Source organism: Rhinolophus ferrumequinum, chromosome 20 (assembly GCF_004115265.2).
Source record: "Rhinolophus ferrumequinum isolate MPI-CBG mRhiFer1 chromosome 20, mRhiFer1_v1.p, whole genome shotgun sequence".
In the NCBI taxonomy this organism is placed as follows: Eukaryota; Metazoa; Chordata; class Mammalia; order Chiroptera; family Rhinolophidae; genus Rhinolophus; species Rhinolophus ferrumequinum.
In genome coordinates this window covers 56,689,866-56,716,460 of record NC_046303.1, presented here as the reverse complement: position 1 = coordinate 56,716,460, position 26,595 = coordinate 56,689,866, and the positions used below count along the sequence as shown (strand labels likewise).

The window sequence follows — 26,595 nt, the reverse complement described above, 5'->3', positions numbered from 1 at the left end:
CAAGGGCCAGCACGGCCCCGGAGCGGCTCTGACTCTCCTCCAATCAGAGGGAGAGAAAGGAAGGCGCGGGGAGGGCAATGAAAAGAAGCTGTCTGCAGTGCGCAGGTGTGTGGTTGAGCTTTGCTCTCCGTGTAAAGATGGCGGAACGTGGTTACAGCTTTTCGCTGACTACTTTCAGGTATGGAAGGGGTCCCCGAGAACTTCCGCGTAGCTGAGGTTGCAGGATCGTCGACAACCGGGTTTTTAACGTCCTGGTCTCTGGTGCTTTCGGAGGGCACAGTTGGGAATAGGGGTGGGAATGCGACTTTGCAAAGTCACTTGCCGGGCCCGCCTGGGGAGCAGCGGTCCCGGGAGGCCGCGGGAACCCAGGTCGCAGGCTCCGTGGGGACTTTGGGGTTGCGGACGGGTACAGTCCTCACCCAAGGATTTGTTTTCCCTTTGGAAATTAGAGGAGAAGGCAGTTTTGGATGAGCTGTGTCCGGGTATTCCGTTAAAAACTCAGATTTTCCTTCTGGACCCTGGTAGGCCTGACTCGGGAGCTTCTGGAACTCGGATTCTTGGTCAAGTCTGTGGAGTCTCGTTTTCTTGGAAAACCTCAACTTTACAATTTGGTCTGAGCTTTAGTTGGTTTCCATTTGGTAGTAGTGTCTTTCGAAACCTCCCGTTTTCGATTTCTTCGGTGTCCCTCTTAGAAGCTAAAGGACGGAAAATGAAAGCGCTAAGCTTTCTGTCACCTAGTGTTGTGGGCCCCAAACTACTAGGCGACATTTGCGTTTTGGCCATTTTAGGGAGAAGGGGATATTTTTACTTTTAAAAAGATTGTAGGCTTTTCTGTTTTAGAACAAGGCATTCAAGTATATTTTTCAAAATACAGTTGAGATGAATCATCGTTCCTAATGTAAGAAAACCATCATCGAAGTATTTAATAAATCGACGAGGAAAGGATTCAGTTTGACGGTTTTCTTATCGATCAGTAGTGCCCCGTTTAGTTAAAATGCATTCCTGACTGACAGCTGAAGGGAGGGAGGATCTAATTTGTTGAGTACTTTCTGTGTGGGTGCAACTTAACCTACTTCATTTCTTTCCACTACCATGTGTGATAAACGTTGTCTCAGCATCTCACAAATGATCTAACTACAGCTGGGACAAGTAAAAAAAAAAAAAAAAAACGTGTCCAAGATCATAGAAGAATAGCTGAGTTAACATTCAAACTGGGCTCTTTCTGAGCACAAAATTAATACATTTTTCATTACCAGTGGTGTTTTCTTGAAATACTAAAATGCTTTCCTTGCTCTTGACAGTTTTCAATAATTAAATGAGACTATTTTTTACCCTTTGAATGAAATTAATTCTGTAATAAAGGGTCTCATCACTTACAATGATAAAGAACAATATTTGCGAAGAAGCCACTATTCATATCTGTGAACGAAGTAAACCTGGTCCTTTATCTTTGAGAAACTGTAATCCTAGTGGAGCTGGAACATAACCATTTATCATCAGGGACTGAATCTTTATTAAACTCTTTTTTTAAAAAAAACATGTTTTAGGTTAAAAAAACATTTGTTTCTAGCCTGTTGTAATCAGAATTACACTATTAATGGTGGAGGTGACAAGAGACTGTACTATAGGATAAAAAGGTGTTCTTGTGTATTACATTCGGTTGGGGATATTTACAGTAAATTAACGAGTAAACAGATTGGTGCCTACAGTTGCATTCTGAAAAAATGTTTTTCCCTTAAGAATTTTTATAAAAAGAAGATGAAAGAAGGAACATAATTTTAGATTGGGTAGTCACAGTCAGGAAAGGCCAGTGCTTGGTGATTTTTGAGATTGGAAGATGGAAAGGAGCTATTTGAAGGAACTATTTGAAGATTTAGGGGTAGAAAGAGTTGTAGATGGAGAGAAGAACATGTTTGAAAGTCTTAAAGTTGGGAAAGAGCTTGAACTCTTGAAGGATTAGGTATAAGGCCAGTGTGCTAGATATAGCAGAGTGGGCGTGGGTCAGGTCTAATCTTTTAGGGCCTTGTAGGCCAGAGTAAGGAGTTTTTATTTTAAGTGAACCAAGAAGTTATTATAGGATTTAAGTGGAGGGTAACATGGTACAACAGTAACTTGCTGGGGGTGATGGAAGTAAGGGTGGAGGAGAGGAAAACTAGTTAGAAGGCTATTTCAGTTATCCCAGGTAGAGATGCAGGTGCTTTGGAAGGGGGTAGTGGCATGAATGAATACAAAGATGGTTGATTGCTCAGTGAGCTCACAGATGATTTTTTATACAGAAAGAGGCAATGATAAATGTGTGTATACAGGTGATGGTTATTATAGGAACGGAGAAAAAGTAACTTTAAATTTACCTGAGCCTTTAACATGTTCTCCAGAGGTATTTGAACTAGGTATTGAACAATAAATGAAAGCTGGATGGATGTTAAGATTATTGAAATAGTGACCATTAAAGGAAAACAAGAACAGCCTAATTTTTAACTTTAAATCCCTATTAATGTTATTCTGCCCAAGTCAACAAATTTTGTCACTTAAGAGCCTCTAAACTACCACCTCTAGGCTTATTTCTTAAAATAGTCTAGATGTGTCTATCAGCCAAATGATTATGGACTTCTGGTACTAGGGTATGTGTTGGAATACTAACTGAACTTACACTTTGTTGAGGAAGACAAATATTGTAAAAAATAATTCAAGTATGATGATGAATCTTAGCCAAAGAGAAAATACAGGACACCATAGGCATGAGTGTATGGAATTCAACCTAGTCTGGGTGGTCAGGGCAACTTTCCCTGAGGACATGACGTTTCTACCAAGGATTAAAGGTTGATTAGGAAGAGTTCACCAGGCAATGGTGACAGCATTCCCAACAGACGGATTAGCTTGTCAAGGGGATTTTGAATTCTAAGAGTAGTCTGTGTGTCTGGAACAAGGTGGGATGATGCGAGTTGAGATTTGAGTGACAGTATCCATAATTGTATGAAGATAAAACAGAGAACCTTTTGAAACTGAAGGTTATCATTTCAGTAGTAGACTGGAGATAGGGACCTAGCTGTGTTATTTTGGACAAATTATTATCACTCAAGGACTTTATAAAAGAAAGTTGGTCAGTGACATTTATGATGATTGTAACTCAACAACTAGATAGAAATAAAGTATGACATAAAAATCCATCTGGGGGCTAGTATTTGGCTACCAAACCCATGGAACCAGATGTGTTAAGTATAACCATCTCATGACTTCTAGAAATAGTGTTATACTATATAGAAAGTACTTTGTTGTGACTGATATTTAGGTCTTAAGGTCTTAGCCATGTCTCCTTTCTAAAATGTAAAATGTTTGGTATTTAATAGACACATATGAGGTCAGACAATTAAGTTCGTGAACTTGTTGCAATGATGTTGGTGTTTGGTATTTAATAGACACATATGAGGTCAGACAATTAAGTTCGTGAACTTGTTGCAATGATGTTGGTATCATTGCAAATGATATCAACCTTTTTTGATATCAGAAGGATTATTCATTATGAATTTGTACCAACTGGACAAACGCTTAACCAAGTTGACTATTTGGAAGTACTGAAAAGGCTGTGTAAAAAAGTTAGACAACCTGAACTTTTTGCCAACAATTCATGGCTCTTGCATGACAATGCACCAGCTCACAAAGGCACTGTCTGTGAGGGAGTTTTTAGACAGTAAACAAATAACTGTTGGAACTTCCTCCCTACTCACCTGATCTGGCCCCAAATGACTTCTTTCTTTACCCAAAGATAAAGGAAATATTGAAAAGAAGACATTTTGATGACATTCAGGACATCAAGAGTAGTACAACATTAGCTCTGATGGCCATTCCAGAAAGAGTTCCAAAATTGCTTTGAAGGGACTAGGCGATGGTGTCAGGGCATACCTTCCCAAGGGGAGTACTTCGAAGGTGACAGTAGTGATAGTCAGCTGTGACATATGTAGCATTTTTTCTAGGATGAGTTCGTGAACTTAATTGTCAGACCTTGTACATGTTCTTAATAACATTACTGTTTTGCTGATTTTGCGATAACATTTTGCTGATTTTGTAGTAGGAGCAAAATCTTCACAGATAACTTCTACAGTACTGTTATCCCTATTTTACAAGTGAGAAAACTGAGAAACAGGTTAAATAACTTGCCTAAAGTCACAAGGTTGAGGTAAGTGCTGAAAGGCAACAGTTATATTGCTTTAAGTGGCAGACCAGAAAAAAAACAACCAAAGGAAAGATTAGTACTTCACTATGAATATGTTCAAATCGCCTGGTAAATGTAGTTTCTGTACAACTTCATGATAAATTTCAAAGGCCAGCTGTTTCTTTGTTTTTGATTAATTGATTTGACCTACATATCTGCCCTCTCTCAGAGATGTTTCTATAATAAATATTTGAGGATGTGTGAATTTAGCAAATATCTTTGTTTCTTTTTAAGCCCATCTGGTAAACTTGTCCAGATTGAATATGCTTTGGCTGCTGTAGCTGGAGGAGCCCCTTCAGTCGGAATTAAAGGTAATTAAATGCTTCACTGATTTCCAGTGCCTGTTAATAGTTATGCTAATGTTCTTGTTAAATTAATTAGTAATTAATTTATAAATAGATTAATTTATTAAATTATATAGCAGCATAATTTTTAACAATTTTTTGTTAATTTACAGTATTTCTGAGGTTTAAAGAAAGTAATGAGCCTAAGAAGGTGATTAATTTTTTTTCAGAATAAATATAGCGCCTTTATCTATTGTGATAATCTATAAATAGTCTTTCGCATTCAGATAATTCAGTATTCTTTTATTTTTCCATTGATTATATATCACTATTCTCTGGTAGTTTTTAGTCTTTCTGTAATTTAGAAAAAGTTAATTATAAAAAATCTAAAGATACCCTTTAAAAAAAGTCTCTATCGTTGATTTCAAATTTCAGATTATAAGAATAGTAGGCCAGATAGGCAGAATTTCATTATTTTAACGCATATGGACTCTTAGGTATCCTGTAGTACTTTAGGAAAAGTTGCTAACACCTTTAGCTGTAGGGATTTCTTAGTGCATATAGATGACCGGTCAGGGAAAAATTGATTTACTGCTCCTAAGGTGATTTTACTACAGAAATCCAGAAGATAAAGTTTTATTATAAATAAGAGGAAATGGGTGAAATGTAGCCATAGTTAGAAAAGTGTTGAAACAGTCTTTAAATGATTAAACATTTACGTCTCTCTCTTTTTTTTTTTTTTAAGCTTCAAATGGTGTGGTATTAGCAACTGAGAAGAAACAGAAATCCATTCTGTATGATGAGCGAAGTGTACACAAAGTGGAACCAATTACCAAACACATAGGCTTGGTGTATAGTGGCATGGGCCCAGATTACAGGTACGTTACACTATTGATTGTTTTCTCACCATCTCTTGAATTGCTCATAATCTATATTTGAGGAGAAAAGTCAAAGAATGTTTCTCCTTTAATCTTCCAACTCTCCACTTTTGTTTTGTCTAGCAGTAGCATCCCTGGTTGCTGAATTTAGTTTTCCTGTACACGACAGACTGAGGGTTACTTTAAGGAAGATACTCAGTGCCACTCGGGTGTAAAAGAGGAGATAGACTTCTGAGCACAGTCCCTCTTCTCCGATCTGAGGGCTGGGGTTCAAGGGCACTGGTGTTATCTAATGCATTTTAAAAACAACAAAAGCAATGCAAGTTATAATAGGTATAATAAACTATATTTTAAAAAGTCATCAGGAAGGGCCGGCCCGGTGGCTCAGGCAGTTAGAGCTCCGTTACCAAATTAACTACAAGGCCATTATAATCAAAACAGCATAGTTCTGGCATAAAAACAGACACATAGATCACTGGAATAGCATAGAGAGCCCAGAAGTAAATCCATGCCTTTATGGGCATTTAATCTATGACAAAGTATGCAACAATTTACACTGGAGTATAGAGAATCTATTTAATACATTTTAATACATTGTGCTGGGAAAACTGGACAGACATAGGCAAAAAATTGAAACTAAACTGGTTTCACTCAAAATATGAATACAGAGCCGGCCCGATGGCTCAGGAGGTTAGAGCTCCGTGCTCCTAACTCCGAAGGCTGCCCATTCGATTCCCACATGGGCCAGTGGGCTCTCAACCACAAGGTTGCCAGTTCAATTCCTCGAGTCCCGCAAGGGATGGTGGGCAGCGTCCCCTGCAACTAACATTGAACACGGCACCTTGAGCTGAGCTGCCGCTGAGCTCCCAAGTGACTCAGTGGGTTGGAGTGCGTCCTCTCAACCACAAGGTTGCCAGTTCGACTCCCACAAGGGATGGTGGGCTGCGCCCTCTGCAACTAGCAACGGCAACTGGACCTGGAGCTGAGCTGTGCCCTCCACAACTAAGACTGAAAGGACAACAACTTGAAGCTGAATGGCACCCTCCACAACTAGGATTGAAAGGACAACAACTTGGGAAAAAAATAAGTCCTGGAAGTACACACTGTTCCCCAAATAAAGTCCTGTTCCCCTTCCCCAATAAAATATTAAAAAAAAAAAAATCATGCAATAAAAGAAAGCATCTCCTCATATTTATTTTTTAGTAAAGGGACAAAATTCTCAAAGTCCACTGAAAGTTGCTGCATATAGCAGCCATTCAGGATCTGATATTCATCTGTTCACTCCTTTGATATATAGATAAAGGAGCTATATTTATTCTGAAAAATAATCATCTTCTTAGGCTCATCACTTTCTTTAAACCTCAGAATACTGTAATATAGGAAGAGAGAGAGTAATCCTGTTACATCAGGGTACCAGCAAGTTGAAAGATACTGACAGCCTTCTGTGTTTGTCATTTAATAAGAAAAGGAGTATTGTTACTCCAGTCTTGATTTTGTGTGGTAGAGCAAGAATTTCACTCTAATAAGTTTCAGAGCAATAGTGTTGCTGAAATATGATCAGGCTTCACTACAATGGATCCTGTGACTGCTGTATAGAAGGGATGTTGCAGTGTGCTACCACAGACAGGATAATCTGAGGGGGCAGGACCTGAGTACTGTGCTGGGGATAATGTGCATGGTTCAGATCAGTAGTACCTGAGCCTGTAAAGGTAAGTCCTGTTCAACATGCTGATATGTTTGATTGCTATGTAGTATATTCTTTTGACAAATTTTACATTTTTAAAGTTATTAGTAGTTTCTTGCTGTTCCTTAATCTCTGAAGGGGACTCGTTAAAGTGTAGTCTGTGGCAAAGATTGAGGCAGAGAGAAAAATGCTTGAAAGTGTGTGTGTGTGTGTGTGTCAGACTGAGATATAAAACGATAGGGTGACTGCCCTTGGGATGAGGGGCACAATCTTGAAACTTTGGAGGGAGATAAAGCTCTTGTTTTGTAACTAAATCTTTTACTGTTAAGCTGACTGGTACCCCTAGTCCCTAATTTTCTTTTTGCCTTGTCCTTATCCATCTCCTATGGCTCAGCTCCTCTGTGATGTTCTGATATTTTCTTGTAAATTAACTCTAATCATGTAAGAGCAAGACTGGCTTTGAGCTGACAGCCACTATTAAAGAAATACATGTAAAACTTGTGCTGTAGGAATGTGCCTTTAGAAGGAGAATGAGTAGAGGTAAAGGTAGTAGAGCATCTTAATTTTAATTGAATCTTATTTCTCCCTTGTTTGCTAGAGTGCTTGTGCACAGAGCTCGAAAACTGGCTCAGCAATACTATCTTGTTTACCAAGAACCCATTCCCACAGCTCAGCTGGTACAGAGAGTAGCTTCGGTGATGCAAGAATATACCCAGTCAGGGTAAGTTGATTTTAATGCTTGAACTGTGTTATGAATTGGAAAAAGAAATCATTTTTGAAGAGTAGTTGTATAAAAAAAAAGAGGACTTCCTATTCCTGTATTTGCTTATTAACAAGTAGAGAAAATCACTATGATGAACACCATATTTTGTCATGTATAATGTGCACTTTTTTGCCCAAATTTGTGAGGGAAAAATAAGGATGCACATTATACATGGGTAGTACTAATTCTATATATAAATGTTTTTAATTCTTTTATTTCTGCTAATGAGTTAAAAGTGTAACTCTAGAAATCAGTAACGATATCCATATACAAAATAATACTCTGGAATGTGATAATCAGTTTTGTTGAACTTATGACGAACTTGCAACAATGAAGAGTTCTTGGCCTTCTATGATGTGTAAATACCGTAAATTTGTTACTGGTACATAAAACTTCTTGTACCTTCTATCTATTCTTGTGTTTTGTAATTATTTGTTACATAAATTTTTTTGTGCCATAATATGTTAGAAAATTAATGCTAAAATTCCTTTATAATGCAAAAAAACAAGTACCTAAATGTAAACAAATTAAATTTGAATTAAAAAATTAAAACGAAAGATATTTTTTTTCCCTGAAAGTTTGGGCCAAAAACGTGGGTGCACATACACGGGAGCGCATTATACACTACAAAATACGGTAATTTCTCAGCTGGAGCTAGAATATTTTCTTGAAGAAAAATTCGAATGTTTTTTTGCTGTTTATATAATAAGAGAAAGCAACAGAAAGTAGCTTCTAAATAAAGTTCTTTTGCGAGTGATAAACACTCCTTTATAAGCAAACTTCTTATAAAAAAGCTTATAAACTCCTTTAGAAGCAAACAATTCTTGATGCTTCCAAATTTATCTTCATGATCATAAGCACACGATGAAAGCACAAGCTTTTGGACACATCCATATTCATTTTAATTCTCTTGAGTTTGGGTGTGAACATGGATGAGGTGGTGTAAAAGTAGTTAGTTGCTGACATGCGCAGCCAGTGGAAAAGCTACACTTGTTTCAAGTTCTCTTTTGTTAGGGTACTAAATGTTACTCCTTACTTATTAACCCCAATGTTTATGTCACTCCATTTACTGAAATTATTTGACTACTGTTCCTTGGTGCCACAAAGGGAATTCATTTTGAATTGATTTGTTCAGAAAGATGTTAAATACTTTTTAAGGAACTTACAAATGTAATTTGGTTTACTTGATAATTTGCTTTACTTGAGAGTATTAATAAATTCTAACTTAGATTGACTTTAATACCATGATGATGCCAAGTGATTTTCATTTTCCTTTCTTTAGTGGTGTTCGTCCATTTGGAGTTTCTTTACTAATTTGTGGTTGGAATGAGGGACGCCCATATTTATTTCAGTCAGATCCATCTGTAAGTATCATCAGATGTATTTGAGGGGTTTGTTGAAGTACTTTTTGACTATCTGATAAAAACAATAACCATAAGAAGTTTAAAATTTAGCAGTATTTTGTCTTTTTCACTTGGGTTTTAGAAAATAGGAAGTAGTGTGTATTTATTTGCACATTTGAAGAGTTTATAATTCAGTCTTCTGATGAGGAAGCTACATTAGTTCTGTGCTGTTTTGTCTTGTTCTTTATCTTCACATAGTTGAATGATTTGTTGAAATAGTTACCAAATCTTTAAATCTGTAGAATTATTACATTAAGAAATATTGTAGTAAAAGATACGGGTCTAGGGGGTTCTGTTGTATTCTTTGCCACCTGTTTAATCTTGGGGCTGACTTGAGTGTGACTCTTCTGCACAAACACTGATGTAACTGTCTGAAATTGGTCTCTGAGCTAGGAGTTGTTCATAAAGGGTGCTGCTTCTCTACTCTCTTATCTGCATTGAGGAGGACCAGAAGAAGAATATCATGATGAGGAACTGATCTTTTGTATTTTATGGATTATTAGATAATTGCAGATTCACTCAATTCAGATTTTATGATCTAATCCTGTAATCTGAAAAGAAAAATAGTTACTTAAATTGGGAAAATTAAGTATTTTGGGAAATCAACCACATCTCTGAGTTTCTGAAGCTAGATGACCAACCCTCTTACCTTCCTTTCCAGTGGGTACTAAAAGCCATCATCACTAGAATCCAGATTTCATCTTTTGCCCTTTTTTCCTCTGTTATATCTAAAAGGCAGTTGTTTCATTTAAAATGTTTGATATTTTTGTGTGTGTGCATGCATGAGTATGTATATTTTCAACAGAGGAGGTCATGACATATTGCTGCTGCTTTCATTTAGCATTAGATTACAAAATAGCAAAGCCTTTTAATGTTTTTAATGTATGGCGATCACTTTTTGATTGACTCACCAGTGATGAAGAATTTAGCACCATTTTTCAGATAATATATGACAGTTTTTTAGAGCTCTTCAGTCCTAGTAGCTAAAATGTTATTCGTAATTATTTGCTTTAACTTAACCTCAGTTTCCTTTAACTGGCTTTTTTACATAAATTGTGTACAATAAATTGCTCATATTTGAAGTGTACAATTTGATGAGTTTTGATGTATGTAAATACCCAAGAAAATGGTCACTACAATCAAGATACTGAACTTCTCCATAACTTTCAAAAGTTTCTTCATAACTTTTTGTTATTTATCCCTCTTATCTTTTTCTAAAAAATAACCTATATTGTGACCTTAGAAGTTAGACACAAATTATAGAGCTGAAAAATAAATGACAGGACAGTATAATTAAATTAATGGTTTAAAATACAATTTTTCCTCTTCCCTTCTTAATTAGGGAGCTTACTTTGCCTGGAAAGCCACAGCAATGGGAAAGAACTATGTAAATGGGAAAACTTTCCTTGAGAAAAGGTAGGCTCATCATAATTAGATTTGTTAGCAAACTGTATCGTTTTCAGCTCTTTAAATAATTAATATCATGAGTCCAAACAAATTTGTTGTATTGCTCTGTGTTCTAGTCTTGTTACAAACAAAACAAATGAAAAACGCTCTACTCTGGCTCCCTAGCCTTTAACATATTAAGTGGTAATATTGTTTATTTCTTTTTTTTTTTGAGATAAAGATGACCTTTATTTATTTATTTTTTTAAATTTATTGAGGTGACAATTGTTAGTAAAATTGCATAGATTTCAGGTGTACAATTCTGTATTACATCATCTATAAATCCCATTGTGTGTTCACCACCCAGAGTCAGTTCTCCTTCCATCACCATATATTTTATCCCTCTTACCCTCATCTCCCAGCCCCCACCCCCTTTACCCTCTGGTAACCACTAAACTATTGTCTGTGTCTATGAGTTTTTGTTTCTCATTTGTTTGTCTTGTTCTTTTGTTGTTTTTGGTTTATATACCACATATCAGTGAAATCATACGGTTCTCTGCTTTTTCTGTCTGACTTATTTCTCTTAGCATTGTACTCTCAAGATCCAACCAGGTTGTCACAAATGTTCCTATATCATCTTTTGTTACCGCCGAATAACATTCCATTGTGTATATATACTACAACTTCTTTATCCATCTATCGAAGGACTTTTTTTTTTTTTCCAATCTTTTTTTTTTGTTGTAGGGGGTGCAGCCCACCCTCCCATGCGGGAGTTGAACCAGCAGCCTTGTTGTTGAGAGGTCGCGCTCTAACCAGCTGAGCCATCCGGCCACCCCATTCGAAGGACATTTTGGTTGTTTCCATGTCTTGGCCACTGTAAACAAAGCTGCAATGAACATTGGAGCACATGTGTCTTTATGTGTAGATGTTTTCAGATTTTTTGGGTAGATACCCATGAGAGGGATTGCTGGGTCATATGGTAATTCTATTCATAATTTTTTGAGGAACCTCCACACTGCCTTACACCAGTCTGCATTCCCACCAACAGTGTATGAGGGTTCCTTCTTCTCCACAGTCTCTCCAACACTTGTTACTGTTTGTCTTGTTGATGATAGCCATTCTGACTGGTGTGAGGTGATATCTCATTGTGGTTTTTATTTGCATTTCTCTGATGATTAGTGATGTTGAGCATTTTTTCATATGTCTATTTGCTATTTGTATGTCCTCTTTGGAGAAATGTCTCTTCAGGTCGTCTGCCCATTTTTCAATTGGGTAGTTTGTTTTTTTTGTTGTTGAGTTCCATGAGTTCCTTGTATATTTTGGATGTTAGCCCCTTATCGGAGGCTCTGTTTGCAAAAATCTCCCATTCAGTTCATTGCCTCTTTATTTTGTCAATGGTTTCTTTTGCTGTGCAGAAGCTTTTACGTTTCATATAGTCCCATTCGTTTATTTTAGCTTTTTCTTCCCTTGCCTTTGGAGTCAAATTCATAAAATGCTCTTTGAACCTAAGGTCCATAAGTTTAGTACCTATGTTTTCTTCTATGCAGTTTATTGTGTCAGGTCTTATGCTTAAGTCTTTGATCCATTTTGAATTAATTTTGGTACATGGTGACAGATAGCAGTCCAGTTTCATTCTTTTGCACGTGCCTGTCCAATTCTCCCAGCACCATTTATTGAAGAGGCTATCTTTTCTCCATTGTATGTTTTTTGCTTCTTTGTCAAAAGTTATCTGTCCATATTTATGTGGTTTTATTTCTGGGTTCTCAATTCTATTCCATTGGTCTTTGTGTCTGTTTTTCTGCCAATACCATGCTGTTTTGATTATTGTAGCCCTGTAGTACAAGCTAAAGTCAAGGAGTGTGATACCTCCAGTATTGTTGTTTTTTCTTAAGATTGCTTTGGCTGTTCAGGGTCTTTTGTGGTTCCAAACAAATCTGATGATTTTTTGTTCTATTTCTTTAAAAAATGTCGTTGGGATTTTGATGGGGATTGCATTAAATCTGTATATTGCTTTGGATAATATGGCCATTTTAACTGTTGATTCTTCCAATCCATGAGCACGAAATGTCTTTCCATTTCTTTGTGTCTTCTTCAGTTTCTTTTAAAAATGTCTTAACAGTTTTCAGCATATAGGTCTTTCACATCCTTGGTTAAGTTTATTCCTAGGTATTTTATTCTTTTTGCTGCAATTGCAAAAGGAATTGTTTTTTGTATTTCTTTTTCTGAGATTTCATTGTTAGTATATAGGAATGCAGTGGACTTTTGTACGTTGATTTTGTAGACAGCAACTTTACTGTATTCGTTGATTGTTTCTAATAGCTTTTTGGTGGAGTCTTTAGGGTTTTCTATGTATAGCATCATGTCATCTGCATTCTATGTATAGCATCATGTCACTGCAAAGAGTGACAATTTAACTTCTTCATTCCCAATTTGGATGCCTTTTATTTCTTTCTCTTGCCTGATTGCTCTGGCAAGGACTTCCAACACTATGTTGAAAAGCAGAGGTGATAGGGGACAGCCATGTCGTGTTCCTGAACGTAGAGCAAAGGGCTTCAGTTTTTCACCATTAATTATGAGATTAGCTGAGGGTTTGTCATATATGGCCTTTATTATGTTAGGGTATTTTCCTTCTATACCTATTTTATTAAGTGTTTTAATCATAAATGGATGTTGTATCTTGTCAAATGCTTTTTCTGCATCAATTGATATAATCATATGATTTTAGTCCTTTATTTTGTTTACATGATGTATCACATTGATGGATTTGGGGATGTTGAACCATCCTGGTGCCCCGGGGATGAACCCCACTTGGTCGCGATGAATAGTCTTTTTAATGTGTTGTTGTATTCGATTTCCTAGAATTTTGTTTAGGATTTTTGCATCTGTATTTATCAGAGATACTGGTCTGTAGTTTTCTTTTTTTGTGTTGTCCTTACCAGGTTTTGGTATCAGGGTAATGTTGGCCTCATAAAATGAGTTAGGGAGTACTGTCTCTTCTACAGTTTTTTGGAAGAGTTTGAGCAGGATTGGTATTAGATCCTCTGTGAAGGTTTGGTAGAATTCACTAGTGAAGCCATCTGGTCCTGCAAGGTTTTGAATGACTGATTCAATTTCCTTACTGGTGATCGGTCTGTTTAGATTTTCCAGTTCTTCATGGGTCAGCCTAGGAAGGCTATATGTTTCTAAGAACTTGTCCATTTCTTCTAGGTTATTGAATTTGGTGGCATATAGTCCTTCATAGTATTCTTGGATGATCCTTTGTGTTTCTGTGGGGTCTGTGATAACTGTCCCTATTTCATTTCTGATTTTGTTAATTAGTGTCTTCTCTCTTTTTATCTTAATGAGTCTAGCCAAGGGTTTGTCAATTTTGTTAATCTTTTCAAAGAACCAGGTCTTTGTCACATTAATTTTTTCTATTGTCTTTTTGTTCTCTATTTCATTTAGTTCTGTTGTGATTTTTGTCATTTCCTTTCTTCTGCTGACCTTGGGTTTCATTTGTTCTTCTTTTTCTAGTTCTTTAAGGTGTAACATGAGGCTATTTATTTGGGATTTTTCTTGTTTCTTGAGATAGGCCTGTAATGATATAAGTTTCGCTTTTAAAACTGCTTTCGCTACATCCCAGAAATTTTGGTAGGATGTATTTTCATTCTAATTTGTTTCTATGTATCTTTTGATCTCTCCTCTAATTTCTTCTTTGACCTGGTCATTCTTTAAAAGTATGTTGTTTAATCACCAAATATTTGTGTTTTTTCCTGCTTTCTTTTTGCAGTTGATATCCAATTTCAAAGCCTTGTGATCACAGAACATGCTTGGTGTTGTTTCATTCTTCTTAAATTTGCTGAGGCTTATTTTATGTCCCAATATGGTCTGTCCTTGAGAATGTTCCATGTACACTAGAAAAAAATGTAGTCTGATGTTTTAGGTGAAGTGCTCTATATATGTCAATTATGTCCATTTCTTCTGATGTGTCATTTAGGGCTGCTATTTCGTTATTTATTTTCTGTTTGGATGATCTATCCAGAGCTGTCAATGATGTATTTAAGTCCCCTAGTATAATTGTTTTGGTCAGTTTCTCCCTTTAGTTCTGTTAGTAGTTGCTTGGTATATTTCAGTGCTCCCTGATTGATGGCATAAATATTGATGACTGTTATGTCTTCTTGTTGTGTAGTCCCCTTTACCATTATGAAATGTCCATCTTTATCTCTTATTACCTTTTTCACATTGAAGTCTGTGTCATCTGTTATCAGTATGGCTACACCTGATTTCCTCTGGATACCATTTGCTTGGAGTGTCAATTTCCACCCTTTCACTTTTAGTCTATGCTTGTCCTTGTAGCTAAGATGTGTCTCTTGGAGACAGCATATGGTTGGTTGGGTTCAGTTTTTTGATCCAATCTGCTACTCTGCCTTTTTATTGGTGAGTTCAGTCTATTTACATTTACGGTAATTATTGATATGTGAGGAGTTCCTGTCATTCTGTCTGTAGTTTTCTGGTAAGTCTGTGTCTCCATTGTTTCTTTGTGTTTTTGTTGTTGTGTATTATTTCTGTGTGGTGGTATTCTATGATGTTTGCTTTGTTTCTTCTTTTATTACAGTATATATTTCAGTTCTTGATTTTTTTTTGAGTGGTTATCCTTAAGTTTATGTAAAAGAAAGTTTGATTTTTAAAGTATTCCATGTTCTTCAGCCCGCTTACTTTCTCCATTCCCATATTCTGGTTCAGGCCTTTAGTCTCCCCCTTTTTATGGTTTGGTTGCCACAAATTGTCCTTGTTGATGGTGGTCGAATAGCCTCCTTTAGTATTTCTTGTAGTACAGTTCGTGTATTAGAAAATTCCCTCAGCTTCTATATGTCTGGGAAGGTCTTAATTCCTCCTTCGTATCTAAAGGATATCTTTGTTGGATATATTATTCTTGGCTCATAATTTCTGTCTTTCAATAGTTTGAATATTTGGTTCCATTCCCCGCTGTCTTGTAGAGTTTCTACTGAAAAATCTGATGATAATCTAATGGGCTTTCCTTTGTAGGTAACCATCTTCTTTTCCCTGGCTGCCTTGAGGATTCTTTCTTTGTGGTTGATTTTTGGCAGCTTCAATACAGTGTGCCTTGGAGAAGGCCTATTGGGATTGAGGTACATAGGTGTTCTATTTGTTTCTTGGATTTGAGAATCCAGTTCTTTCCACAAGTTTGGGAAATTCTCAACAACTATTTGTTTGAATATATTCTGTTCCCTTCTCTGTTTCTTCTCCTCCTGGTATGCCCATTATTCTTATATTGCTCTTTCTGATGGAGTCAGAAAGTTCTTGTAGAGCTCTTTTATTTCTTTTAAGTCTCAAGTCTCTCTCTTCTTCCATCTGTGTCATTTCCAGGTTTGTATCTTCGATGTCACTGACTCTTTTCTCCATCTGGTCAACTCTACTACTTAAGCTGACTATTTCATTCTTAATTTCTTCTAGTGTGTTCTTAATCTCCAGAAATTCTATTTGGTTGTTTTTTAGAATTTCAAACTCTTTTGTAAAATGCTCATGTTCTTTGGTTGTGTTTCTGAGTTCATTAAACTGCCTTTCTGTGTTTTCTTGCATCTCGTTGAGTTTTTTCAGAACTGCAATCTTGAATTCTCTGTCATTTAAGTCACATATTTCCATATCTTTAAGTTCCTTTCCTGGAGATTTTTCACTTTCTTTCTGAGCTGTCTTGTTGCCTTGGTTATTCATGGAATTACTGATTTAGTATTTCTCTTCCTGGACATCTACAGCAGTGGCTTCTGCAACAGGTTGATAGGAAGAGGTCTTTCTTTTGTTTTCCAGTACTTGTTGGTAGAATGTTTTATTTTCTCTCCGACTGCAGCCTTTTTTTCTGTCTCACACGGTAGTGCTATGTTTTGTCTGCACTATTCCAGCTTGTCATACAATGGGGGTATTCCCTGGGAGACGGGCTTCTCCTCTGTTAATAGTTCGCCTGGGTCACAGGGTGCAGTGTCCCTGTGGGTATGCGGAGAGCTTTTGAAGTTCCAAAGCTTTTCCTGCACCAGATTCAGAGCCCTTATGTTTTAGCAGTTCTGTTTACTCCTGCAGTGATGAGCCGAGATAGGTGGGGCCAGGGGCGGGGTGAGTTGTGAGAGGTGGCCCAGAGGAATGGCGGCGACCACCACGATAGCCGGTCCTGCTTCCACAGCTCCCTCCCCTTTGCCGGAACTAGTTGTGCTGTGAATCTGTGTCTGCGGTCCACAGTTCTCAGAACAGCAAATATTCTGTTCTTTTGATCTGACACTGCTACTGTTCCGCTTCTAGCACCGGGCAGGTGGGGGCGGGGCGAGCTCTTGGAGGGTTGGGAGGGGGTGGCTAGTCTCAGTGCCGAAGACTTCCGTTTTTAGCCCTCTTCCCTGAGTCCCTTTTCTGAGGTCTCTGCCATGGGCATTGGTCCCAGTCGTGTTATATGCTGTCCCCTCCTACCTGTGGGCCATAAACGGAGCCCTAGCAGTCCGAGTTCTTCCCTCTCCCGCCGCTGCGGTAGTTCCGGGATGCAGCGAGCTCAAAGCAGTGAGCTAGGTCTGCGTCCTGTGTCTGTGCGACTTAATCTCCGCACTTCTCCCTTCCCTCCTCACCGGCTTGCACAATTTTCCCACCTTTAGGTGAATTCAGTAGTGGGCCTCTTCATCTTGCCTGTCTGCTATGCAGGGAGTCTTTTGTGGAGTTATAGTTGTTCGATTAGTTGTAAATTCTAGGGGAGATTGACAGAGACTCACCTCACAGCTCCATTTTGATGATGTCTTTTATTTCTTAAGAACTTCTCTTTCTACAGTCTTATGGTTGTTTCCTGTGTTTAGTTTTTACTTCATTTTTCCTGTCAAAAAAAAAAGACAATTGGACTTGGAGAAAACATTTGTGAGGAAAATTTTTATATGATTTAAGTAGTAACATTTTACATCAAGATAATTCCAAAAGAAGTTGTGAAACCACTTACGTGGTATTGATAGTAGATTAAATAATACGATGTATGTGCTTGTTGAAAAAAGGAGTACTATGTAAAAACCTGCTGTCACCACCCTGGCACAACAAACTGCTTTCCCTTATATCCATCTGTATTCTGGACTCACCATTATTGTTGTCCACCAAGAAATGTCCTACATTTTGAGTGGGAAAACTTTGTAATTGACTTGAACCAACAGATGAACCTTCTCAGTACCTTGCAACATAATATTAATGTTAAGATTATTAAAAACTTTAGACCTGGGATTGATTGGTAAACTTAAAATAATTTTAGGATCTTAAAGCACTTTCCTTTTCCTTTTACATATTACTGTGTTTCCCCGAAAATCAGCTCTAATTCGTCTTTTGGAGCAAAAATTAATATACGACCCGGCATTATATATCATGTATCATGTTATAGCAAAGATTCGGTATTATACTAAAATAAGACCGAGTCGTGTATTAATTTTTGCTCCAAAAGATGCATTAGAGCTGATTGTCCGGCTAGGTCTTATTTTTTGCGAAACACGGTATTAGTGAGTCTTCAAAATATTTCACGTGGAATTACAACTTCTAAGAACAAATTATAGCAAAGTTCTGTTTTCTCTGCTTTGATTTTTAAAATTACTATAATACTGCCACCACATTCTGATTATAATAAACCGCTTATACTTATAGAAGTTTCCTAAAGTAAACTTATGTTGGGGTTATACTCTTCATAATGTTGGGAATGCACACTAAACAATTGTCTATTTCTTATTTGCGGACAGCTATTGCAATTAGGTGACTTAAAGAATTAATGTGTAACTTAGTATTTTTAAGAGTGCTTTAAATTTTTTAAAAGTCGTAAGCTGTTGTCATCAGTTTGTTTAAATAATCATAAATAATGTAAATATAGGGCCATAAATCTTTTTTTTTCCCAAAAAATTCTTAGATACAACGAAGATCTAGAACTTGAAGATGCCATTCATACAGCCATATTGACCCTGAAGGTTAGTTCAATATCTAACAATTGGATTTGTAATGATTTTATAATTAAGTGCTTGTAAAATTGGCTTTTTTTCCCTCCCTCTTCAATAGGAAAGCTTCGAAGGGCAAATGACAGAAGATAACATAGAAGTTGGAATCTGCAATGAAGCTGGATTTAGGAGGCTAACTCCAACTGAAGTTAAGGATTACTTGGCTGCCATTGCATAATAATGAAGTGACTGAAAAATCTGGAATTTCAGATAATCTGTACCTAAACATGTTTAAAGTTTGTTTTGTTTTGCAGACGTTTGCGTACTTATTTCTACATGGTTTAATGGATCGATGTTTTTAAAATGACACAAATCATAATAAACCGTTAAATCCAACTTCTAGCTTTTCACAAGTTAGTAAAATTTTAAAATAGTTATTTTCTGCTTTTTATCACAGTTGGTTTCTTGAAACTACATTACAAAACAGAATGGTGAAATCACTCTATAGTCTTCATGCAATTTCGGTTGAGTCAAATCTTGTTACCCTCTTTACTATCACATGCTGTCTATGCTTCAGTAAAGCAAAATGCTGATTCTGGGAACCGTCATTCCTTTTAGAGCTGAGACAATTTGCAGACTCATGAATTCATATGGAAAGGTAGGAAAGACAGATGTTTTTAGGCATCATTAGGTGTATATCATTGAAACCCTAGCATGTTTTGTGAGATAGAAGTAGAGCTTTGAAGAGAGTTAAGCCATATAGCCTATGGGAGACACTTACATAATGTAAGCAAATAAAAAATGGTGTGTTGGGGTGGCCGGTAAGCTCCGTTGGTTGGAGAGTGGTGCTAGCAGCACCAAGGTTGCTGGTTCGATCCCCACATGGGCCACTGTGAGCTGCTCCCTCCTTAATAAAAAAACATGGTGTGTTTGTTTTTATTGGTTTCTCCATCACAAGTAGGTGAAAGTATTTAAAAAGAGCTCCTTAGATTCTGCTAGACATTTTTAACTCAAGGATTAACATGAGTGCTAGAAATAAAATACTAATACTTAAGTATCAAAACTATGGTTAAGACTCACTCATTCATGTAATCTCAGAGTAATCAGAACCTTCACTGCAAATTAAGGTCCATACAAGCAAGCAAATAATAGAGTACCCGAACTCTGTTTTCATTATATGTAAAGGCATAGTGTAGTTTTTTTTGTTTTTTTTTAAAGCATCTTAGGATAAGAGAAATAATGTCATTAGTCTGGCTCACAGAACATCAGGAGGGTTTATGAATTGTTATTCTTACCAACAGAGAGATAGTAGACATGTCCATGATTTAAATGTAGCTCAAAAAATTTTGATTAAAGTTTAGCTGAAGTTAGGGAAAAAGAGCCTTTTCTTCGAGCATTTTTGTCAGGATTCCCAGTTCCACCCACCATCACTAGGACACACCTATCATAGGTGGCAGAGGCATTATTATGGGAGATGCCAATTCCTTACTTCAAGATGTTTGTCCTGCAGGCCTTACCTAGTATTCTTTCCTTATGGGTTCTTGGTATACTGTGATAGCTTCCTAAGTATGAACGTATTTTAAAAGTTAGATAACTTGAACACTTCATCAAAGGCCATGTCCCTGAATTTCATCACTTAACGTTTATAGGTATTCCATTAAGTACTCTCCACACTTCAAAATAGTAGGCTTATGTGTGTATTTTCGTGTTCCTGAAGTTTAGCCACTATACAGACTAGGCTGCAAGATGAGATTTTTGAACTCTTATGCCACCCTCACATCCCCTCTGCCTCAATTTAATTAAATCAGTGTTTAAAAAGTTTTTGTTACATGGTTGTGTGAGTACACTGATTACATTTCCTGAATAATTTTGCTGGAGGCAGTACTGACTCACTTTTTTGTTTGCTTTGTTATCTGTGTAGCTGCCACAAATTCTTGCCAGTTTTCCCCAAAAGTAGTGTAAAATCTTTGCATACTGTTTTTCTCATGGTCAGATATGAGGTAATGTAACAGCTGTAGCCCAGCTTCCAAGCCCACGCCTCCAATACCATTCCAAGAACTTTCTCGGGACCCTCTATCCTCTGCTTTAATCCAAGCTTGTTGCATGTTTGAAACTGTATCTCTTTCTTGATTGGCTGGGTTTTAAAATTCTAGTTTAGAAATATCTCATTTTGAAAACCTTACTCTACTTGCCTCTAGATCCCAATGTTGCTGATGAAAAGCCTAATGCTGTTGTATATGTGTGATGCCAAATCTTGTTTATACCTTTTTTTCCCCTTTGCAGCTCTTAGGATCATTTCCTTTATCTACAGTGTTCTGAAATATCAATGATGTGCCTTTGTGTGGGTTTCTTAACATTCATTGTGCTGAGCACTCGGCAGGCCCTTTCACTGTAGAAACTGGTACTTTCAGTTTGGGTAAATGTTCTAGTATTGAGAAATTTCCTCTTCATTTTCTTTGTTTTTATTTCTAAAACACTTACAAATTAGATGCTGGACCCTTTTGTTGTTGCCGTATTTTTCACCTTTTTATTCTACTTTTTAGTAGGTTTTTATGCATTCTTCCCACTCTTCCATTGATGTTTTAAGATTTGGGATATCGTATCTTTCCTGCACTGTCACTTCCCGTTTAAAAGTATTTCCTCTTGATTCATGGCTGAAATGTCTTTAATCTGAGGATGCTAGGAAGGAATATCTTTAAGAACCATTTTGTTCAGCTTCGTTTTCTTCAAATTCTAAACAAAAATGTTTAGAAGTGCTGTTTGTGAGTTGGAAATCAGGGATGCTGAACATCACCATTTCTGATAAATCATTTCTCTATGGTCTTTCATTTGCTCAGTATCTCCAGAGAAAAGTAGGGTTTGAGGGAGAGTTGGAGAGGAGTGCCAACATTGTGAGAGGGGCAGAGAAGGGGCCAATAACATCTCACCATGCAACAGGAAAACTTGCTCTTATAATTTGTCTAGAGCCCCTCTGATTCCCTATGGTTATCGAACTACTCTTCCACCTGGGGAATGATAGGTAGCAGCCCAGCTGCACTAGATGGGAAAGAAGAGTTGAGTATTTGTTCCTTACACAGACTGAAGCCATAGCCATTTTCAATCCAGCCTCACTGCTCCCCTCCCTCTGCCTTCCAGGCATCTGTCTACATGGAAGTTCCAAAGCCTTTCTGGGGTTCTGCTTTGTGAATCAATGCAGTTTTCTTCACTAATTCCTCCATCTGCAGACAGGCTGCCTAGCTTCAAATAACCTCTCTGGTGGACTGAACTGTAAAATACATCTACCTTTTAGGTTAAGAAGAATGAATACATTTCTGTCATGCAGGGTCTCTGGTCCCGCTCCCCACACAAGAACACAGGATGTGGTGAGGCCAAAAAAGAACACCAATGGAGCCATGGATCCGGGGTTCATACCAGTATATTGTCGCTGGTGGCTGGGTTGGAGATACAGAAAGCAGGCTCCACACGATGGGGAACCCACCATCCGCTTCTCTGCCAATCAACCAACCAACCTTGGATAGCCATGGCAGTTACCTTAGTGCCTAATGGCTAACTGGTAACAGCTGATGACCACCCAGCCAAGGCAGATGGCCATCTGATTACAGCCGATGGCCATCTAATAACCGAGCCAACACCTTTCCACATGAGGCCGAGAACCTGGAAACTGCTCTCTGGGACTCTCTCCCCACAATTTCTATGTGAAAAGTTCTTAGGACAATGCCTGCCATATAGTAACGATAACAATCATTCCTTTTTGACTTCCAGAAGTGTCATGTGCAGTCATCACTTGTTCATTTTGTTTTGGGGGGTTTATTTCCTTTTCATTTCCTTAGTGTTGTTTAAAGTTTGGGGAAGGAGCAGGCATACATAGGATTGATTTTAATTTGAAGTCCTCTTAATTTTAAAAATTAGCCTTTATCAAACCCCTAACTTTTCTGGGTGACTTTGGGCACTCTACTAGGCTAATATAAATTTCCTGATTGATCATTTGTCCTCTTGAGAAAGGCAGCTCATGTCTGTAATATCACACTTTCTATGTAGAGCCCAGGATGGTGAAATGTAAAGTGCTTTGGCTTGGAGTCAGAAATCCCAGATCCAGCACTTCCAGGTGTGTAACCTGACAAGCTTCTGCAGCCTGTTTCCTTTCCTGTTAAAATGAGCCAAAAAGTTCTTCTAAAACAACCATTGCCTGGCACTCGAGGGGTTTGAGCTTGAGAGCAAAACGGGGTACTTGGCCAGAGTAAGGGAGTAGGACTGAACCTGGAGATTTTCTCCACCAAAAAGCACCGACTCCCACCCAGGCAAGGTTGTCATGCGGGGCGGCCTGCGGGGTCTCTGCTCCTGCTCCCCACATAAGAACGCAGGATATGGCTAGGCCAAAAAGGAACACCCACGGAGCCATAGGTAGGGAAGTCGTACCACTATGGTCTCACTGGATGCTGGGTTTACACGACGTGCAATCTGTTGTCCGCTTTGCTGCCAACCGACCGACTCTCCACTCTCCTTCAGTCTCCTCCTCTCTCCTCAACTTCCCTCCATAGCCGATGCAGTTATCTTAGTGGCCAATGGCTCAAGGATTACAGCTGACAGCTGACGGCTATCTACTTACTGCCTGAGCCAGCACCTTTTCACACGAGGCCAAGAGTCTGGAAACTGCTCTCCAAGGCTCTGTCCCCACAAAGGTCCAACCCTAATTATGTGCTAGGGCGTGGGGGGTCAGCCTGCCTGGGCCCCTGGAGATGGAGCTGTGGGCACCCCAGTGGGAGTGAGGTCCAGCCTGCAAAATCCGCCCTTGCGTCTTTCCTGGGGCCAGGCAGCTGTGCGCCCCCAAGCTCATACTGCAGCTGCCATGAGAGAAGCCAGGTGCCATCAACAAACATGGCCGCCGCGCTAGCGTCAGTCCCGCTCTGGAGGCCGCGCTGCCGCCTGGGACTCACGATTTGGCGTCACCCGGCGAGGGTGCACGTGACGCGGAGGAGCCGGAGGCGGCGAGGCTCTCGCCGGCGGAGCAGCAGCAGCGGCGGCCTGAGTGGGGTGGGGGCTGCTCCGTGAAATTTCCTGGCGGGCCCCAGCCTGGCGCGCGCGCGTGCCGCTGCTCGCTCTCGCGGTCCTTGGCGCTGCGGGTGAGGAGCCGGCGGAGGGACGGGAGAAGTGAGCCGCCCAGCGGCCCTTGGAGGCCGGGAGGGAACTGGGAAGGCCGGGAGGAGAGGGAAGCTCCTTTCGGGCCCGCTGGCCCTCCGCCTGTCCTAGCCTCCGCTGCCTGGCCCCGGCCGCGCAGCTGTTTGAACCCAAGCGTGCCTGGCTGGGCGGTGCAGGTGGACCGCGCAGGGCCCGAGGGCCCGTCGTCCGCCGTAAAGGCCCGGCCGACCTCCGGGGCGCCGCGGGCTGCACCTTGGACTTCAGCTGATGTTCGGGTTTGCTTAGCATTGGGAGCAGGAGCCAATTTAGTGGGCTCCTTCGGTCTTTAGAATATGCTATTTGGCGTCAAATGCAGGAACGAGGTAGTATTGATTCCTTGGTGGGTGTACGTGTGCCCTAGGATAATCACCTTAAAGGAAACGCATTCGTGAAGGAGGAAAGGTTAGAAAGCTTGAGTGTACTCAATCTTTCGTGGAGAGAATCTTGCGTGAGACATTTTGCTAACCAGCTAGTCTGTGTGGATATTTTTATTTTAATCACTTTATCTTGACTTTCCGAGCTTTTATTAAAAATTCTCTACAACCAAAGAGTGGGGCTGCTGATAATGAATTCCTTACGTAGTAGATTGCTGAACTCCTGCATTTAATTCTGAGCTGGATTATGCTGTGGACCCCATGACCCCAAGCTGAAGAAATGAAGGTCTCAAGTGTGTCAGAATCCAGTACGCCTAAGAATTCAGAAGTGTAGGTATCATCCTTTCCTTAGCTGTCAAAGGAGGGAGTCACTCCAAAATCAGACATGCAGAAGCCCAGATTCCTAGACTCAGCCTCCATACACTTTGTTGCTAGATTGAAGTTTTGTAATTCTCAGTGAAGAATTGACTGCCATAATTTTGTGGGACTGTTTTAAATTTGCCTTGTCTCTTTATAGGAAAGGAATAATGCTGTCAGCATGTCTGCACACTCCATGCTCTGTGAACGAATCGCCATAGCCAAGGAACTAATCAAGAGAGCAGAATCACTTTCTAGATCGAGAAAAGGTGGCATTGAAGGTGGTGCAAAGCTGTGCAGCAAGTTGAAGGCTGAACTAAAATTCTTACAGAAAGTAGAAGCCGGGAAAGTAGCTATTAAGGAATCCCATTTACAGAGCACTAATCTAACGCACCTGAGAGCCATAGTGGACTCCGCAGAGAACCTGGAAGAAGTCGTTAGTGTTCTCCATGTTTTTGGTTACCTAGATACCTTGGGGGAAAAGCAGAGCCTTGTAGTGGATGTTGTTGCAAATGGGGGCCACACTTGGGTGAAAGCAATTGGCCGAAAGGCTGAAGCTCTGCACAACATTTGGCTGGGCAGGGGCCAATATGGTGACAAAAGCATCATCGAGCAAGCTGAAGACTTCCTTCAGGCTAGTCACCAGCAGCCAGTACAGTATAGCAATCCTCACATCATCTTTGCCTTTTATAACAGTGTTTCCAGCCCTATGGCAGAGAAGCTGAAAGAAATGGGCATATCTGTGAGAGGAGACATCGTAGCAGTTAACTCTCTGTTAGATCACCCTGAAGAGCTCCAACCGAGTGAGAGTGAATCAGATGATGAGGGCCCTGAGCTTTTACAGGTGACTAGAGTTGACCGAGAAAATATATTAGCGAGTGTTGCATTTCCAACAGAGATTAAGGTGGATGTGTGCAAAAGAGTAAATCTGGACATCACTACTTTAATCACCTATGTATCTGCCCTCAGCTATGGAGGTTGCCACTTTATCTTTAAAGAAAAAGTACTCACAGAACAAGCAGAGCAAGAGAGGAAAGAGCAGGTTCTACCACAGCTGGAGGCATTTATGAAGGACAAGGAGCTGTTTGCTTGTGAATCGGCTGTCAAGGATTTTCAGTCAATTCTAGATACTTTAGGAGGACCTGGTGAGAGAGAGAGGGCCACTATGCTAATTAAGCGAATTAATGTGGTGCCAGACCAGCCTTCTGATCGTGCCTTGAGACTAGTGGCCAGTTCAAAAGTCAATAGTCGCTCATTAACGATTTTCGGAACAGGAGACACCCTAAAAGCAATCACAATGACTGCCAATAGTGGTTTTGTCAGAGCTGCCAACAACCAGGGTGTTAAATTTAGTGTGTTTATCCATCAGCCCAGAGCACTTACTGAGAGCAAAGAGGCTCTAGCCTCCCCCTTACCCAAAGACTACACAACTGACTCTGAACACTAAGATATCCTTTAAATATTGTCATGAAAATAAGTTATTTATACCAAAGGCTGGGTTTTCCCATCTTAATTGGAAAAAAGAAGTCTGTAGTAAAAATAACTTAAAACTCAAACCAGTAGAGTTGACTGTGTTTCTCATGTATAAAGTGTATAACTTCCTAGAGTAGAGAAAGCACAAGAAACAACTTTATTTATCTGTCTACATTATAGCAATTAAGAACAAGTACATCTGTGTAAGGCTTTCAGCAGTATCACAATGCTTGTTTGATTCAGGAGGGCTACAACCCACCTACCATAATCGCATTTCATAGAATATGGCTACACTGCACCTTACATTAAATATCTGGAGAAAACTGAAGCTTGTTTTTTATTATATTGGTTTATCAGTTGATAATGGGTTGAGGCTGGGAAGTAATAGTTTATAATTTTAGATTCTAAAGTTAATGGCTTTTAATTACAAGAAACTTACTGATTACTATGTGTTAGGTGCAGTCTATGGGTATGTTTACAAACAGTACATAATATAGAATAAAGTAAATGAATTCTAATTATGTGAGTCCCATGGATCTGTTGATATACCTTTGTGAAAAGAAAGATAGCCAACAATTGTACTACTGTAAACCCAGGACATATAAGGTAAAATATTAATTTGAGCAAATAGAAAAATAATTTTATAAAACATTGAAAAAGAATTCAGATTTTACTTTTAAGTA

At 39.0% G+C, this 26,595-nt stretch overlaps 2 protein-coding genes across 3 annotated transcripts; both read left to right on the top strand.

Moving 5' to 3' along the window:
- The first annotated feature begins 23 nt into the window (after positions 1–23).
- PSMA2 (proteasome 20S subunit alpha 2) lies at positions 24–18,929 on the top strand. The gene is made up of 8 exons (XM_033088375.1): positions 24–178; positions 4,445–4,521; positions 5,240–5,372; positions 7,655–7,777; positions 9,102–9,183; positions 10,565–10,638; positions 18,509–18,566; positions 18,655–18,929. Exons 1-8 carry the CDS (start codon positions 78–80, stop codon positions 18,769–18,771), a joined length of 765 nt encoding a protein of 254 aa, XP_032944266.1. The 5' UTR covers positions 24–77; the 3' UTR covers positions 18,772–18,929.
- A 4,532-nt stretch (positions 18,930–23,461) lies between these two features.
- Positions 23,462–26,240, top strand: C20H7orf25 (chromosome 20 C7orf25 homolog). 2 transcript variants are annotated; one of them, XM_033088373.1, is made up of 3 exons: positions 23,515–23,653; positions 24,291–24,412; positions 24,600–26,240. In XM_033088373.1, exon 3 carries the CDS (start codon positions 24,621–24,623, stop codon positions 25,884–25,886), a length of 1,266 nt encoding a protein of 421 aa, XP_032944264.1. In that variant the 5' UTR covers positions 23,515–23,653; positions 24,291–24,412; positions 24,600–24,620; the 3' UTR covers positions 25,887–26,240. The 2 variants fall into 2 exon arrangements, with proteins under 2 accessions (XP_032944265.1, XP_032944264.1); XM_033088374.1 differs by lacking the exon at positions 24,291–24,412 and having other exon boundaries at positions 23,462–23,653.
- The last annotated feature ends 355 nt before the right edge of the window (positions 26,241–26,595 follow it).

Coding starts and splice junctions, on each gene's coding strand:
- PSMA2 (XM_033088375.1), top strand. CDS start 78: ATGAAAAGAAGCTGTCTGCAGTGCGCAGGTGTGTGGTTGAGCTTTGCT. Junction 5,373..7,654: donor GGCATGGGCCCAGATTACAG/GTACGTTACACT, acceptor CTTGTTTGCTAG/AGTGCTTGTGCACAGAGCTC. Junction 10,639..18,508: donor AAAACTTTCCTTGAGAAAAG/GTAGGCTCATCA, acceptor AAAAATTCTTAG/ATACAACGAAGATCTAGAAC.
- C20H7orf25 (XM_033088374.1), top strand. CDS start 24,621: ATGTCTGCACACTCCATGCTCTGTGAACGAATCGCCATAGCCAAGGAA.